Below are 18132 nucleotides of genomic sequence, written 5' to 3'. Positions count from 1 at the left end.
TCTAAAACACAAACACGCAGTACCTCTCAACCCTTCTACAAGAAATCTCACATCAGAAGCCCGCACACTCAAAACGACCTTTACATCTGCAGTATAACCCTACCGAAGCCACATTCCCCAGCTACAAAGTTTATCCTCAGTTTCCAAGCCCACTATGCAAATGCGACTATCATGCATAATTTTCCAGGCTGTAGGAGCGGACACATCCATAACGTTTACTTCCCGCAACTTCCAGAAAAACGCATACCCCTTCCTAACTACGCAAAAAAAGAACAAAGAAAATAATATCATGAAAATCTGTTCACCTAGTGCTCCCCTTCCCTACTAGAAGACTCACCTGTAAACGCAAGGGCGCCTCCTCCCGAACAGACCATCAATAAAGCCTTTCCCCCTCGACACTACAATCGATCCGCAGAAACACCCTCACCCGCTAGAACTGGGCTCTAACGCGCCACGATCTCCGAGTTCAGACCGTCCCACGACGCGGGTGCGAACACTCCGTTCCGACAGGACTCTCGCATCCTTTTTTGTACATATATTTATGCTTTCGTTGCAATCTGCAGGCGCCGGATGAGGATAAATTCGTACACGAAAACCTCGTCCGCGCAAATAGGACGCCGCTATAGGTGTGAGGTGGAGATGGTGTGATGTGCTCGGGACGTACTGGGATGCTAGCGTCGGATAACGCCTGACATTAGGAGTCAATGAGTCTGCAAGTGCCACAAGGGAATTTCCATCGCAATGTGCGCTGTAGCATCGCTGGTGCTCTGGGAGCGGAAGGGAGGCAGAGTGTGTGCCTCATCCCGTTCGCGAATAAAAAGGTAGGGATGCTAGCGACGTCAAAATCTTTACTTGTCGAGCGTTTGAGTGCACTGGGAAGTCAATGCAGTGTTATGTGTTTCAACGTACGTAACATTTGTTCCATGCAGTGCATGTTGCATAGTACAAAGTTTATCACACACGTAACATGAAAAACGGTTAGGAGCAATTAAGATTTATTTGAACAAGAACTTTCGTGCAAGAGACTGCACTTCTTCAGGTTGAAGGTTGCACTACTTATGTGAAGGTTGCACTTCTTCACTTGCACTTCTTGTGAAGGTTGCACTTCTTCACTTGCACTTCTTGTGAAGGTTGCACTTCTTCAGGCACCTGAAGAAGTGCAGTCTCTTGCACGAAAGTCCTTGTTCGAATAAATCTTAGTTGCTCCTAACCGTTTTTCAAGTTATGTGTGTGATTCCCTCTTCGCGGGCACCTTGACAGTGTTTCTCTTTTTTTTTGTTCCCTTTTCCGACGTATACAAAGTTTATCAAAAGATCATATAGTAGGTTCTGGTTGTGCTCTCTTGGAACGTTAGAGACGTGCCTATGGGTCAAATATTTGTTTCGTGTCGTTAGCGTACATTCAGCGGTGATACATGAGTGATTTTAAATGCAGGAAGTTCATTTGTGCCTACATCCGTTGTTATTCCTCCTTTGTTATTCACCTATTCCGTCGCGCACTGCCTGAAACGTGTGAGCCTGAATAACTCATCAATGATAATGACACCGCCATTAAACTGACCAAGTGACCAGTTGAGCGAAAGTTCCAGTTTTTTTATCTCCGATCCAATCATTAAACCACCGACGTAAGTTGTTTTTTCTGATAAATCTTTTCGTTCGTTCGCCCATACTACAAAACACGTGTAGTGTGAAAGTGTTGCTATAGCTTTGACGAAGGGAAGCGGCCGACTTCTTGCAAGACCCAGAGTGAGGATTAATAGGCAGTAGAAGACAAGGCGGTCTTTATTGACGCTCTCTGTTTCGTGGTTGTATTGTTCTCATTGTTCCCACGGAGAGGTAACATCAATTATCACCAACATTAACGCCAAAATTACACTGCATATCTCGCTGTAGTCACAGCTGACGCTTAACGGTGCCAGTGCTCCGTATGAATGCCTTATATTCAGGTCATCATTCTTAACAAAAGCAAAGTGATTTTCATGTTTTTCTCAAAGTATAGTCATGGGAACGGAATGGTTACCAAAGTCGAGAGTTGCAACGCTATTATTATGCGCCAAACATATTTATTGACTTTGCACATGACTATTCATGATCATCCCATTTATGTGTGTGTGTGTGCTTTGACCCAAACAAAAATTTCTTTGCACGCTAAAAAGGTTCTCACGTGAACAAAATTAATCCACGAACCGACGCTAATGATCATTGTTGTCTCGCATAATTATCTCGTATAGAGTCACGTATTATCATTATCATTCTCCATGGACGAGGCAACCACGCATCTGAAGTAAATGTGCAAAGCCAGTAACGCGATAGCACACCTTCACCCGAGGCGTTTGCCCCCCCCCCCCCCCCCTTCACATGAAACATATATTCACCAAAAAACCTGACAACGCTCTCCTTTCCAAGTATTCAGAACGATGATTGGCGGGGCCATTTATCATGGTTCGCGTTACTGTCAATTCTGCACGTCATTAATCTTCTTCCATAACTCTAGATTGCGTTAGGTTTTTCATCTAGTCTCCCAGCTGTTTCTTTTCACTTTTTTCGGGGGTGACCAAGCGATTTTTTTTTATCGACGTCAATTTTCTTTGATTACCCCATGAAAGTGAAAGTGAAAATATTCGTATTAGCGACGTGTACGGATAATTATTCTTTTCTGAGTGTAGCGACGACGATGACAAGGGGCATGTCACGGCGCATTGTCATTCTCTCATTAAACCATAGCCATCTTGACGCTCTGCTGTTCGTAAGATTTTGGTGGAGGTGCTGGCTCGCCCCGACGGAACTGCTGCTGCCATGGCCATCGACACCCCAACCCCGACCTGCCGACAGACGTATGAGACCAAAGATGATCTGACCTGACCAGAAGACCCCAGCCCCGTTGAGAACCGACGCCCGTGACAGCCGCACCCCGTGATGGCTCAGCTCCCGCCGTCGGACCACAGACCTTCCAGCGAGCAGCCCAGCGTCCCCATCGTCCACATCGTTGCCGAACATCGTTTTCTAGCCCTGTGCCTTGTCGTCCACGTCGCCACCATCTTTCAACCCGTTAGCATCCACCCGTCGACGCCATCTTTCACCACTGTCTCTTGACCATTGTTCATCTCAGTCGTCGCGTCACCATCCATCGTGCCCGGGGGTTCAAGACTTCGGAGGGGGGAAGATGTAGCGACGACGATGACAGGGCGCATGTCACGCGCATTGTCATTCTCTCATTAAACCATAGCCATCTTGACGCTCTGCTGTTTCGTAACATTTTCAGCAGTCTGTTCTTTCTGTCTTTTAATTCCCCGCTTAACAGGACATAAACTTTTAGCACGTTTAATGCTGATGTGTTCACCGAAGAGAGCCGCACTTGCTGCTCATTGCAAGCATTTCCCAAACCGCTTCGACTGATGTTGTGTAACGGCCACGTCGTGCGTAAAAGATGAACGGTGACGGCGCATAATATATATGATCGGCGGTGACATCCTGTTACTTTTATGTAGCCTTATTGCGGCACCCTCTTTATTATACATGAACGTAAGCAAGGCAGAAAGCACAACGCTCTTCCCGTTGCAAAAATGAAGCGTCGCTTTAGGCGGTTACGCTTGGAGTCATTTGATTTTAGCGAGTTTATTGCAACCGAATGGAAAGAAGTCATGCTACCCATCACGCGTGTGAACCTCTAGTGGTCGTTTCATAGCGGTACGCGGAGAAATTAAGGTTATCATCCTCTTACTTGTTATGCAACATGATTTATACTTTCTAGTTTCCACGACCCTAAAATATACAGCCACGTTCATTATTAAAGAGCGCATGGCTTTATGATCATTCTCAATCATTCTCAGGGCTCAGCGTGTCAGCATTAAGTAGCTTAAAGCGTTAAAGAAATACGTAGTGCAGCAAAACATGTTTTAGTGCTTTCGAAAATGCACCCTTTCGACAGAACGTACTGAAGGTATACAAGCACGTAGGAGTGAATGGGTATAGCGTACGGTGGAATAAGCTGATAAGATAAGAAAAAAGTTTATTGGCTACATTTTTTCCCCTTCATCTCCCGTAATAGCACAACTGATTTTAGCCCTAGGAGGCCTGAGCCTATAATAGATGTATGCGGGACAGCTTGGGACAGAAGTTTACGGAACACAGTACTAGCGTATTTCTTCTCCTCCCCTTGGCCCCCCTTCCTGCCCCCTGCTAGCCATCAGGAAGAAATCGAATAAGAAACAGGTGGCCGGATATCATATGCAACTCTCAGTATGTGTGTTCGCTCCTGTTCGCTGCTCGCGTATCGCTCCAATGGAAGAATGCGACACCCCGGTGTTCTGGAAACTTTTGTCCCAAGCTGTACAAGCACATTTGTGTTGCAGGTATTGGCCACTGTCAGAACCTCGTGCAACATCATCCGGGTCTTCAAGTGCTTATGGAGGCCCTGGTGACTACCGATTTGCTTTAGACGCTTTAGTGTTATTCTCTTTTCCAATGACCCTCGGTGCTCTTTTCGGTGCTTTTCTACTTGAATTTCGGCCTCTTTTTGTACGGCATAGTACAGCCAACTCAGGACACCTCAATTGTTCCGTGAACGGCTTGTACTTACCTCATTTCATATAATCCTCCTTTATCTAATCAAATGTTACACATGTAATGGGGTAAGGTACTGCTCCCCAGCGGGGAAACACGCGACGTCATGGTCATTATTTATATGTTGTTGTGTAAGAGCATACGGAACACGCGTAAGTAAATGGGATGGCCTTGGACTCTCAGTACTTTTCTGCTACTGGGATATGCCTTGCAATAAACTGATACAGAAGACCTGTTCATCGTCACCGAGAAATGATTTTATTTATTTATTTATTTAGGATGCTGTTGACCCGCCTACGTGTAATTGGTTAGTGTACTGCTCTCCAGTGGTGAATCACTCCAGGTCATATTCACGATTTATTTGTTGTTGTTGTTCTTTTTGTGACTAACAAGATACATGTCCCAAACCGTACGAACATATAGCGATATTGATAGAACAAGTTATTTATACGCGTTAAGTCTTATACCCCTGTCACACGGGCATTTCGATCCTTCTCGAATCCGATCTGCATCGAACTTCCCGAGCACGCTCGAGTTTTGACGCTGCTACACGGCCACTTTCAATGCGCATTGAATGGTTGACCTGTGCAAATGAATAAACGGAACTCATTAATTTCGCGTTTCCTATATAACAGCGATATTAGTGGTAATTTATCGTATACCGATGTAAGCATCATTTGTAGCTTCGCGCGCATGTCCGTCTTAAGTTATGACAGTTCACCGGGGTCGAGGATGTAAATGGCGGCCGTCGAGCCGTCTTGAAATTCTCAATCCTGTTATGGGAACTGTCTTGAGTCAAGCAGGATCAAAGTTCGATCCTGCTTGGAAGCGGCCGTGTAGCACCATCCGATCTGCATTGGGTTCAAGCAGGTTCGGTCAAGCAGGATCGAAAATGCCCGTGTGACAGGGGTATTACATCACACGCTGGAACAGTCTTCTCAGTGCTGTTTGAGCAACATAGTCGATATGTGCTGTCCACGATAAGTTTGACTGAAAATATACACCCAAGTATTTGTAGGAAGTAACCTTGCTCAGTATAGTATCGTTGATGGAATAATTATAGGCTTAAGAGGTTAAGAAGTAATAATAGAGGTTCGTAGATGTTCATAATACATCAGCTCTGTCCTTCAAAAAATAATAAATCCCTTAAAATGGTGGAGTATACCGGACATTATGCGCTGCATCAAGTGTTTGTGTTTGTGCTGTTCACTCGCGCAATAGGGCGTTTTAGTAGAACGAGAACAACAACAGATACATTAATGATGACGAGTGGGCAACACTTCTACGAAAAGCACGATAAATGAAGCTGCCCAATCAAAGATTAACAACCTTGTGCTAGCTACTTCAAAGGAACGGTGCGATCGGCTCATTGTCGGCTAAGACTCTCTATATTGCGTTCCCACCACTTTGGTATACCTCCAGAAAGTTCTAATTGAAAATGCGTTCACACCAGCTGTGGTTTGCTAGAAGCGCGAAAGCTGCTGCAGGTGTTCGTTAATTACCTATATTACGGCTCAGCCGCATTAATTACAGGTCCATTATTGGATAGATGCAGTCACGCGAAGCTCATAAAGCTAACGCTGCATTCGGGACTATCACAGTTGTGTCGGGCATCTGCTGAGTCGTGGACCATCAACCGGGCATTAGTCATCTTTCATTTAGGCATATATCTACATCGCGTCTAATTAGGCGTGTGTCTTTCTCCGTTGCATAGTTATGAGATAGTTCGACGCGAAAAAAAAAAAGGCTGCAATGAGAATGAATGAGAAATAATCGTATAGGTGCATATGAAAGCGAATGCGAAATGCACTGTACCGCATATAAACGTTCTGGTAATGCAGACGGTATGTTAGTCCAGTTAGCAGCACGTCTCTGTTAATTACGATACAATTGTAATCGGCTACTTCAGCGCATTTTTGAAATCAGCTGTAAGAATATTTCCCAGCAGAAACAATGTCTTCGTACTTTGCGTATTACTTCCGGAAATGCTTGTATATAGTAGTACATACATTCTCACACATTTTCTAATGATGAAGTCTTCGGTGTTGCTTCACCAATGGCATGGCCGAGCGGGTTAGGGCGTCCTGCTCGTTGGGGGTAGCCAATAGCGAAGGCCGTGCTGGAGACTGGGAGGTGGTGGGTTCGAATCCTACCACCGGTTGTGCTGTCTGAGGTTTTCCCTGGGTTTTCCGATGTCTTTCCAGACGAATGTCGGCACAGTTCCTCGTGAAGTCGGCCCAGGACGCATGCGAACCCCCCGTCTCCCACTTCTTCCTGCTGTCCTCTCTCCGTCTGTCCACGTCTGTACGCCGCTTATAGCCACAGTTGCTTCGCGGTGCTAACATGAAAACAATAATTGTTGCTGCATTCTGGAAATGACAACAAAACAACAACAACAACAACAACAACAACGAGTCATTCAGTTTTCTTTCCTTTTTTCCTATCTCTCTAGCATCAAAAAATACCACAGAACTTCTCGATGTTTCCTCTCCGCACCGTGCGCCTGGTAGAAAGCGAACAGGACGTCGTGCACGTAATACACGTCGTTCACATTCATTCTGCACTGTTTGGCTTCCCCGCAAGTCCCCATCACGCAATTCTGTTGATCAATACGAAACTGGCGTCATATCAACACTTCGACCGGAATTTTTGAGGAGGACAATCGACCAGATGTTCTTTTCGGCTAGACAGTACGGTGGTACGCCACTGGCAATTGGATCAGAAATGTAAATAGATGCACTTTCCATGCCAGTTGCTTCGCTCCAGAGTCTGTTGTGCGTTTGCGTAGCATGACTGCACGCAGGTTTTGGTAGTATGACGGTGGCAAATGGAGCAATTTTGTGAACGTCTAATGTGGTGGACGAATTCGTTAAAGCGTGTTTTGGATTGATACGAGATATGCAGGTTAAATACTACGTAGCGTTACGGAGAGCCGGGACCATCAGTTGATGAGGGAAGATATACGGGTGTGCGCGGTTGCGGTTAGACCCGCGGATCCACGTGGGTATCCGCGTTACGTCGTGGTTTGCGGATAGCAGTCGGATAAACCCGCGCAGCTCTGCGGTTCGCGCGGATATCCCCATTTCATCCGCAAATAAGCAGGAGAGTCTCTGTCAACGTCCACCAGGTGGAGCCACTATTAAAACAAATAATCCAAAATGATGTCGAAATGTGTCATCCTTTGCATTGCGGTATACACAACTCACTCTGCGGTCAGGCATCAATGGCGTGAAGACATCCCGGAAGGATCCCTCCTCCACTCAGCAGATCCCACACTCTCCTTCATAATGCCGTCTACCCTTCGTCGGACCCTTACGCCTGTCGTCCGTCAACTTCGCTTGAACGTCGCATTCACCCCATACTGCCGCCACAAGCTGGGTTACAGTAACATAATGCTATGCCCATGCTATAATACACCAAGCACCGTCCACTACATTCTCATTGACTGTCAGCAGTATTCCACTGAGTGACGCGTCGTCCAGCGCCAACTTGAAGCCACTGGGGCATCCTTACTTGCCCTTCCTCAACTGCTTGGGCTTCCGGCCGGATGCGGTCGCGGATCTTACGTGCGCGGGTACAGTGCGGATGCGGATGCTGTCAATCTTATCCGTGCTCACCTGTGCTTTACATGATCTCCGCTCTTGTAGTTTGGGGAAGCAGTGAAGCGAAGCTCCTTGTGGTCGTGCCTTTGAGTAACAGAAAATGAAGACGGGTACGGCTGTGAGAGATATAGTGGGACGCTTTGTGTTTGCGTACTGCCTTCTTCGCTTATCTCTGGTGTGTTGCAGGTGGACGCGCGTGGAATGATAACAAGGCAGGACGAGAGAACGCGCATCCAAAAGTTACGGGTCGATAGCCCGGATGTCTGTAATGTTTGTTTTAGATTTTGTTTTTCCTCGTGCTTCGGCATCGGAATCGTAGAAAAACACGTTTCGTTCGTCCCATTTGTACACGTTGGTTCGGGGAAAAGGAGCAGGTTGCCATCCTTGTTATTTTTGTTATGGTAAACAAGCGGCATGGCCAAGAGGGTTAAGCCGTACCGCTCATTGGTGGCAGCCAAGGTCATGCTGAAGAGTGGGAGGTCGCGGGATCGAATCCTACCACCGGTTGTGCTGTCTGAGGTTTCCCCTGAGTTTCCCGAAGACTTTCCAGACGAACGTCGTCACAGTTCCCTCTGAAGTCGGCCCAGGACGCAGACTAACTCCCTGTCCCACACTCCTTCCTGTTGTCCTCTCTCCATCTGTCCACATCTGTACGCCGGTCACAGCCACAGTTGTCTCGCGGCGCTAACACGGAATTAAAAAAATGTTATAGTAAGCAGTTTATCAGTAAATGTAGGTTCTTCGTTTTCTGTATATTATTCCCTCTGGAAGATGTTACCAAATAAATTGATATATAATAATAAATATTAATTTATTATTATTCTGATAAAAATCAGGTGCATATCTCCTATCAACATTCAGGATAAAAATTGGTGGTGGTCCCTTCTATATCTCCCCGGCGTTGTTTCTTCCTTTGCTTTGTTCGTTCTCTCTGTTTCTATCCTTCCCTTCCATAGCTCCCCTTACCTTCATGTGAGTTCTTTCAACTTTTCTCTGTCCATCATTCAAAAGCAATGATAAATTATATAGTTTTGCTCCTTCGAGTTATACATCAGCACCGTAAAAATCAATACGCGCATATATTGCCGTCACGTTTCGACGTTGCAGGAGCGTAGCTAAAAGCAGAATTTTTGAACGTAATACCCGCTAGTTTTTTCAAGATTGAACAACGTCCATACTTCCGTTCGTCCTCCATCAGCGTCGTCAGCTGGTCGAGACACTGAAAGTCAATATTTGTGGCTACCCTGGATTTCGCACTCTTGGGTCCCATACACCTCATAATCAACGTACAACTTCAATTTCTTAGTGTGTTGGAAAAGAATCAAGCGCCTTCAATGTGCACCGCAAGTTTACATTTTTTTTGTGTGTTCTCGTTGTTCTGCTAGTCATTTTTACCGCGTTGTCTTACGTTGTGCCTTTTCAGCAAAGTAGCTGTAGCGAAGGAAATCTTCGTGCTACCCAATCTATTAACGGAGATACTCAGTCCTTTCGTCCTCCGAGCTTAAAATGCTTCGGAACCGCTATTTCGCGTTTGAACAGCAGCAGCGATTACTTTAGCGGCGCCGCGCACCACTGATTCAGATGTTAAATTAACGGGACGTCAGTAGCTTGCGAGAGCTTCGTTATGAAAAGGGTTCCTTTCAGTCCATGCAAACGAAATCCACATGCGCAAATAAGGAAATGTGGGAAAATTTTCACCTGGGCACTTCGCAAAGCCTCAGTTGGGTATTGCATTATGCTGCTTCATTCATCTTCATCATCACTCACCATCTTCTCCCCCTCAAGCCATGGGATAGGGTGCTGCGTCAGCGGCGAAACATCCCACTACATCATCATTACTTATTTGTTGTTGTTGTTGTTGTTGTTGTTGTTCACTATCACATCCTTTCCGGTCAATTCCGAAACTATAGCGCCGTTGTATTCCGCGTTCATCACTGATAATAATGCCGCAAATCAGACGCGAATTGGTGGCGTTGTTCCTGTGCAATTTGATGTAACACATGGCAAGAGCAGACGACGGAATATTGAGAGTATTCCGGAATTCCATCTCTGGAAACGTCACCCGTACAAGGCCAATCAGTGAGCACCCTTTGGAGCGGACAAGACCAATCAGGGAGCGACTGTAGGGACCTTCGTAGCCTTGGCAACCGACCGATCGACAGGCGGGCGCGCGGGAGTACGGGGGACAGCGTCTGCTGGTCGTGGAAAGTCTGTGATCGGCTTGTGGATTGTTGTTTGAACGTCGGACGTGTTCGTACTGCCAGGAGCGTACCACCCTGTTCCACGCAACATGGTCACGTCAGGACCCACACTTGTAAGCGAAAGTTGCCACATTTACCGAGGGCTTTTCACTTAGGTAGTATAGGGACTGTGCGACACCTAAAGGGGGCGCACTGCTCCGTCGCGACAGCGCCCCTAGCGACGGTCTTGGGAGTATCCGCGCGTTATACTACGCCGCCCGTTCTGTGCATTCTGAAGTGGAAAATGGAACCGTACGTTTTCGTAGCGACTGCCGTAGCTAGAAGGGCTGATTTTCGGAGTGCGAATAATGTGGAACCTTTCAGAGGCACGAACAAAGAGAAGGGGAGTACTCCCTCTGGTTCCTCTATGTGTATATTCATCTATGTATTTTCATTTGTTTTGGTAGAATAAATAAATGTCAAAATAAAAAAAGCATCCAGCATATTTATAATGTAACAGTGCGCAAGGAGACATGGCCACTCGCGTCTGTCTGTGTCAAAACACATAACCTGTAAGTCACATACATGTAAGTGTAAACACATACTCGTACGTCGAGAGGATGGTTATTAGATGACTCACAAAATCCTAACTTGCTAGTAAAGGCTGGGCACATTTCTCTGACTCCAACCACACGTGACACCATGTTTTTGATTGAGTCACGTATTACTGTCGTCCTTTTTGCACATTCGAGCGCAGATCCCCCATAACTTCGTGACTGAAACCAACATCGTGCGTCCGCTTTATCCATACAAATAAACACGTGTGGTCGATGAAACACCCCGATCATTATCTCGAAATGCAGTTGCCGTTTGGTCGGTGCATCTGACGGTGATATAGTATCCAGCAGAGTTTCACCGTCATGATAGTGGCAGCTGTAAGTCATTGATCATTTTGCGGGTCCTGATTCAGTTTCATCGAAACTAGAACAAAAGAAATTGAATATATTCGCTCATGTTGTGCACACCTCATGCAGTGGCCGGACGCGCGTCACGAACGCTATTTGCGGCGAGTCTAGTGCTCTCGGTGGTATTGGAAGCCTAGAATGGCGAGAAAGGAAACACATGGTGAAGAGTTCTTTTAGGTGCTTACAGAGTTAGCAATACAACAGTTACAGTGTGGCAAAAAAAAAAAAAAAACAATAAAAGACAACGTACAAACAAAAAAGACGCTCGCACTTCACATGTAAGCAATGCTTGCAACCCGACGGCTATCATGACAGGCACTTTCTCCGGAGGCCGCATCGCGTCGCCACCAGTTTGTCGCGCAGTCCCGATATTTGGATGCGAACCCTAAACAGACGACCCCGGAGACAATCGCCTGCGCTGCGCTGCCATTGGTATGCCTAGCATACGTCATCGTTTGCTTAATATGTAACCCTTTTTGTTTGCCTTTATTTTTCCCCTTTTTTCCTGGGAATAGCAAGCCGCCATACCGGTGGCTAATCTTTCCCTCTTATTTTTTTTATATATAATAAACATATCCCCCCCCCCCCCTGCTTTCGGAAGAGAAACTTGACCAAGTTGACTGTGAAGCGGTGACGAACATCACCGTATCGGTCTCATGCATACATTCGCGGATGTGACAGCCCCGTTAAGTACCGTGGCGCATGGAAGCATTCCACAGCCGAGATATATTCGCAACTAAACGTTCCCTGCGACTGAAATGCTCCCACCACTCTTGTGACACATTATTTGTCTATTAAAAAGAAAAAAAAAAGATCTGTGCCTATAAGCTTGATACGTGCGTACGGGTAGAGTAGAGTAGAGTAGAGTAGAAGTATAAAGAAAAAGTGAATCGCAGGTCGGCACTGGTGCGACGGCTGTCAATGACATACCACAAGGTTTCAAGTTATTGCAGGTAAAAAAAAAGTAAAAAGAAAGGGAACAATAAAAGAAATAAAGCCGCAGATTTATGGTATAGCTGCTTCGGTGCCCGAAGTTTCGATGAACAAAGGTCGACCAAAGTGCTTTGCACGGCTTTTTCTGCCATACCTCTCGGGTCTAATGTCTCAATTTCTGCTCCTTTTCTCATCTAATCTAATGCTCCACCTTACCTTCTTATTGCTCTACCTTCCTTTCGTCTCCCAACAACAACAACATATATATTCTGATGATGAAGTGGGGAGGTTTTCCACTCTAGGAGTGGAACGCTACCCCATAGCTAGGGAGTCTAATATGAGTGGTGACAATGATGAGCGATGACGATGAGAGATGACGGGAATGATCGGAGCGGCGATGGCTGTACGTGATCGTGATGGTGGGAATGTCCGAGAGCGCTGCTGGGGTCATAATGAGTCTGTTAGGCTTGTCGCCACAAAGAAGCCAACCACATGACGTAAGGCCGCCCTGGAGTGGGCTGCGGTGTCCCAAGTGCCGATGATGGTCGACAAGTTGAAGGGGCGGCAGCCAAAGGTGGCAAGCTGTGTCTGCAGTGTACGCCTCTCGTTGATATAGGTCCGGCAGCGGAGGAGCATGTGTTCTACGTTGGCAGGTACACCACACTCGTTGCACATAGGGCTAGCCTCACAACCTAGCTGGTAGCGATAGAACGGAGTGAAGGCCACATTCAGACGTATCCTGTGGATGAGCGACTTCAGAGGACGAGGAAGCTTTGCAGGCAGCCGGTATGACAGCGTTGGGTCTACACTCCCCAAAGAGGACCTAGTTGGAATGTCGTGTTGTCACTGTAGGGTAGACCAGGAATCGGACAAATGCCTGAGGAGGGATCTTCTGTCTCCTCTCGAGAGTATAATGGGCACAGAAGGCCGTTGTTGATGTGCAGCGGCAGCGTCGGCCTCGTGGTTCCCAGTTATTCCGCAATGCCCTGGAACCCACTGAAAGGCAACGGAGTGGGAGCGATCTTGTAGGGACTTCAGGGCGCACAGGATATCTATCACCACTGAGGAAAGGGAACCGCGGATGCCCGTGTTTTTAATGCACAGGAGAGCTGCTTTTGAGTCTGTGTAAATTACCCAGTGCCCCCAGTGCGCGGTTCAGTCTTCCGCATATGTCAAGAATAACAAGATAGCATAAAGTTCAGCGGATGTCGATGACGTATTTCTTCGCCCAAGATCAAAGCAAAAGTATGTGATGTGATGTGATGTGAATAAAGAAAAAAATGGGGATGTAAGTTTCGACGAAGTCAAACTGGCTACCCCAGTACACTTAATACAGAAAGTTCAATCTGATGATGAGATGATGAAAACGCAAAAGGATGATGTCCAGAGACGAACAGAGATGATAATTGAGTTCAACATGTAGGTCAAAAGTTCAAGAGCTGCGCCCAAGTTAGAGTAAAGTGGCGGAATCACCGGGGGCACACACAGGACACATCACACATTCACCGTGTCATAGGATGTCCATAAGCCCGGTTGCATGCAAAAAGTCTTCAAGTGCCCTTAGCGCCTTGTCGGACGAAGGAGGACCTAATAGTTTCGTGATGTCGAAGGCTCGGGAGTCCAAACGAGAGAGGCTTGTCTCTAATGCCCTTCGAGCATCGACGTACTTCTGACACCTGAGAAGGATGTGTTCTACATCCTCTACAACGCCACACTCACTACAGTTCGGAGAGTCTCGCTTTCCGATTTTGAAGAGGAGACGTGCGCTGTACGGTACATTGAGCCGTAGCCTATGTAGGACAGTTGTCGTTTGTCGCGTAAAGGAAGGTGGTACTCGAAAGCGTAACCCTGGGTCGACCTTATACAGAAGCGAATCCCGAGCCGATCCTCTTAACCAGGAGGTATTGCACATTCTTTGTTTTAACTCGTTCAGCATTCGCCCCGCGTCACCCTTGGTGAAATAAATGGGCAGCACCTGGGCGCGCCTTAGTTGAAGAGCCCGGCGTGCAGCAGCGTCCACAGCCTCGTTACCTGCAATGCCACAGTGGCTAGGGATCCACTGCATTTGGATGTCATGACCTTTTAAAACTGCTGCATGGTGTGCGTGTAAGACATCTTGTGCTGGTGTCGCCAGAGATCCCGTAGTAAACATGGTAGCTAGGGTCTGTAACGCACATTTTGAGTCGCTATAGATGGTCCAGCGAGCAGCTGAAGATTGTGAGTTGATGAAACTTATTGCCAAGAGGACTCCATAAAGTTCAGCGGCCGTTGCAGAGGTGACGTGAGACAGCCGCACCGCTCTCTCAATATTCGCCTCCGGGATAACAAATGCACACGAGGAGCCGGATGATGTCGTAGAGGCATCCGTGAAAATCTGCATCCTGCCTGCGGAGCTGTTTAGTAGCTCAAGACTGAACTGACGAAGAACATGCGTTGGTATATCCTTCTTTCCCGGGAGTCCAGGCACACTAGTTCTTACGTCAGGAGGGTGCAGGACCCATGTTGGGATATCTGGTAATGCATGTGGCTTGTGTTTCGGAATAAGACCACGTTGTGTCTGGATAGCTTGGGTAAAAGAAGAGTGGTGACGACTCATAATGGCTCGAAGCTGAGGATGGCGATGGTGACGCGTTGCCAACCGCACGTAGTGGCGGAACGTTTCTTGCATCCTGAGAGCTGATACAGGTGGTTCCCGTGCTTCTGCCATGGCTAAAGCGTTTGACGTTGCTCGAGGAAGGCCAAGACAGAGCTTGACGCCCTTTGCTAGGATAGACTCTAACACCTTCTCTGTGGTAACAGGGAGGTTGTGTAGCAAGGGGATGTGATGCGCAACCATCTGACTTATAAGAGATCGGTGAACGCTGAGCATTGCCCGAGGAGATGTGCCCCACCGGGAACCGCATAAGTAACGAAGAACATTAAGACGACTCTCAGCTCTTGCTTTTAGACAGCGCACCTCCGCTACCCATGACAAACTCCGGTCGAGAGTAACGCCGAGAAAGCGGTGATGTGGTACACGACGTACCTGATGATGACCAATTTGTAGCTGAAATCTTTTAAGATGGCGACGCGTAAAAGGCAGCATTAAAGCAAAAGTATTCGAAATACGAATGGGAGGCATTCTGTTAACGTGGCGAATTTACCTATTCATCATCATCAGTGTATTTGTTGTTGTTGTTAACAACAATAACAATAAATAAATTAATGATAATGAATGGGGAAATTCGCCACATAAGGTGCTGCCCACTACCCCAAGGCACAATGGGCAGGATGGGCATGTTGTTGTTAAGGCAGATGCCGTTAGTCTGTTTTACGGTGACTCTGCTCTCTAATGTGATCCCTAATCCTTTTGATCGCTTTACCAACAACGAAACGTGCGCGCATTGCAGGTTTTAAATGGGTACTGTCCACTTTGTTTCGTTGTTGTCCTTCCGTGTCTTGCCAAGCTCAAGGGAGCATTGCTCTCGTCACGTGCTGTACACCAGTATTCTCCTGCTTTGTCCTAATTTGTTCACACAATGATTCCGTAACATTGCAGGTTATTTAAAAGCTCCTGCATAGGGTGTACCGGCGGGGATGTAACATTTCACACCAAGAACCATGGACAGGAGACACTGCGTCGCTCTCAGTCTGTACCACTCGGCTGGGAAACGTTTCCATGTGCATTGCTCGAAGCTATTCCTAGATTGAGATTGAAGAGCGTGCGCCACGTCGCCGCCCGTGTTCCCCCGCGACCATGTTGCGCAGTTTAGTATGCGCCTTTCCAAACTGACAGTTTTTCTTCACATGACGCAAAGGCCTGCTCGGCCAGCAGAAGCTTCGTATAGGAGTGAGGAAAACCGTGCGACAACTTACAATACTGCTCGCCTTCTGCCTGTAGTCGATGATTCGCAAACGTACAAATTCAGTTCACGAACTGCCGAGTGTGACGTCGCTCATAATCATAGCTGTCATCTGGCGTAAAACCACGAACGATTAATATTATTTCCTCCTAATTGCCCTGGCTGTACCAAAATAACCTACAGCACACTTCACGTGGTTCAATATTAATTGCGCATCGTTTGACACGTATCTGAGGACCCGTTCCGAAGCCTGTATGTAGTAGCTCTTTTTGCGCGCTTAAAGCATTTGCATAAGCCTCACTCAGGATCACGCAAAGAAGACGACCGCAAGACGAAGGCTCTGGTTGTTGAAAACTTCGCGGCATAAGCACTTCAGTCAAAGGATTATGCACGTAAAGCTTCTGTGAAAACCACTCATTCAGCGGGGGTAATGCAAAAAGAAAGAAAGCTCTGTCATGAATACCCGTCCTTCAGCACAGCATAGCGGAAGAAAACAAGCAATGAAGAAATACCGGACTGAACGCGCGCAAATCAGAACAGCGCCTCCGCGAAATGCGAGTAGTTTATAAAGCATTCCTCTTTAATCGAGATTCCCATCGAACGTCAGAAGTTCCTCTATACCGCTTTCGTACTGGTTGGAAGGCCGACGCAATTACGGGCCTTTTAGTACCAAACTTCATTTTCTCAGTTCAAGCCTTATCGTTCTTTTCTTCTTATGACCTTTCATTATAAAGCGCGTGGGCCTGTCAAAACAACATTTCACATGTGCGAAAGTATTCGGCGTTGAAGATAAGCTGCTGACCGACGGAAAGATTTTACACGCGTATCGCGGCTCCTAATTTGTTTATGTGAACTGGTGATGGAAGTGGCTTTTGTTGTGGGAGAACTGATAATCGGATTACTAGGATAGGGACTTTTATATATGATGCCATGCAAAGCTAGACGGTTGTTGGGAAATCTTTGCTCTGGATTTGTTTTTAGACTGCACGACGCGTTTAAGCATGTCTGACATAGTGGTTACCCATAATTAGGGTTCGGCGTTTTCGGTATTAACTTAAGAACACCGAAAACATACGCCGGACGTTATTTTAATTATTCGGTTTTAACCGATAAACACCGAATATAAATGAATGTCAGAAGAAAAATTAGGGGGTTAATCGCTGCAATAAGCTTAAATGAACTCTGCTTTCACGATTTAGGCACCACCACTTCGCTGCGGAGCAACAAACTGTTCTTTTTGTGATGTGTCACAAGGGCTAATTTTGTGTTGGTTTTTGGTTTTAAGGCTGCGCTGAGACGCACAGTTTTGAAATTGCGTTGCGATTTATATTCGCCGCTAACTTCAGCCATGTACCCGAAAAAAAAACGAAAAACGCCGATTGCACGAAAATCAATAAACACCGAAAAACATACGCCGAATCCGCTCTAAAATAAGGACTGAAGGCGCGGAGCCCCCGACTCATAATACCATCCACATTCAGCTTTGAATACAGGCGGTGTTAAAAATGGCTTGAGTAATCCCATCGCATGGGTTCGAATGTTTCTTTGTTTTTTTGTTGTTGTTGTTCTTTTTTCTTTTATCAGCGTATCTTAACTTTCATCGCAACATTGTGGCAGTCGATAGCAGGGATGATGAGTACTTAAAAACGCTGTTTGTTACTCTAGCTGTCATGATGCCGCACAATGCGTCATGCGTGGTCGTACAAGTAGGATAGGTGGCACAAAGCTCTTACCCAACCTACTGTATGCAGAGTGTCCCGTACTCTCTCTATACAGTTTGCAGTCTTCTGACAGCCCTTAAGGATATAACACTGTCGTCCTGTGCGTGCTCTGCCTCCCGTCTTGTGTGTGCGAGTCTCCATTACGAGGCAACAAGACGGATTCGTAAAGTTGGCTTTGCCACACGCATTGTCTTGCGAAGGCAGAGCACGCTTTACAGGCTGAACCTTAGGCAATGCCAAGCTTCGTTCTGCAGTTGTTTCGCGACATAAAGCCGTGAATTATTATTATTAAAGCCGGCCCGCACGGTGTGTGTTTCATGCGTGAAA

General features: G+C 46.7%; 1 protein-coding gene across 1 annotated transcript in view; it reads left to right on the top strand.

The window, feature by feature from the left end:
* Window positions 1-490: 490 nt before the first annotated feature.
* Window positions 491-18132, top strand: part of LOC135388983 (transient receptor potential cation channel trpm-like) — a 128884-nt gene continuing 111242 nt past the window's right edge. The window contains exon 1 of the mRNA XM_064618876.1: window positions 491-821. Coding sequence (XP_064474946.1) covers window positions 705-821 — 117 coding nt within the window. The 5' untranslated portion in view covers window positions 491-704. The remainder of the gene's footprint in view (window positions 822-18132) is intronic.

The sequence above is a fragment of the Ornithodoros turicata genome, chromosome 3 (assembly GCF_037126465.1).
Source record: "Ornithodoros turicata isolate Travis chromosome 3, ASM3712646v1, whole genome shotgun sequence".
NCBI classification, from domain to species: Eukaryota; Metazoa; Arthropoda; class Arachnida; order Ixodida; family Argasidae; genus Ornithodoros; species Ornithodoros turicata.
The sequence above is the reverse complement of the archived record's forward strand: the minus strand, read 5'-3'. Positions and strand labels throughout refer to the sequence as shown.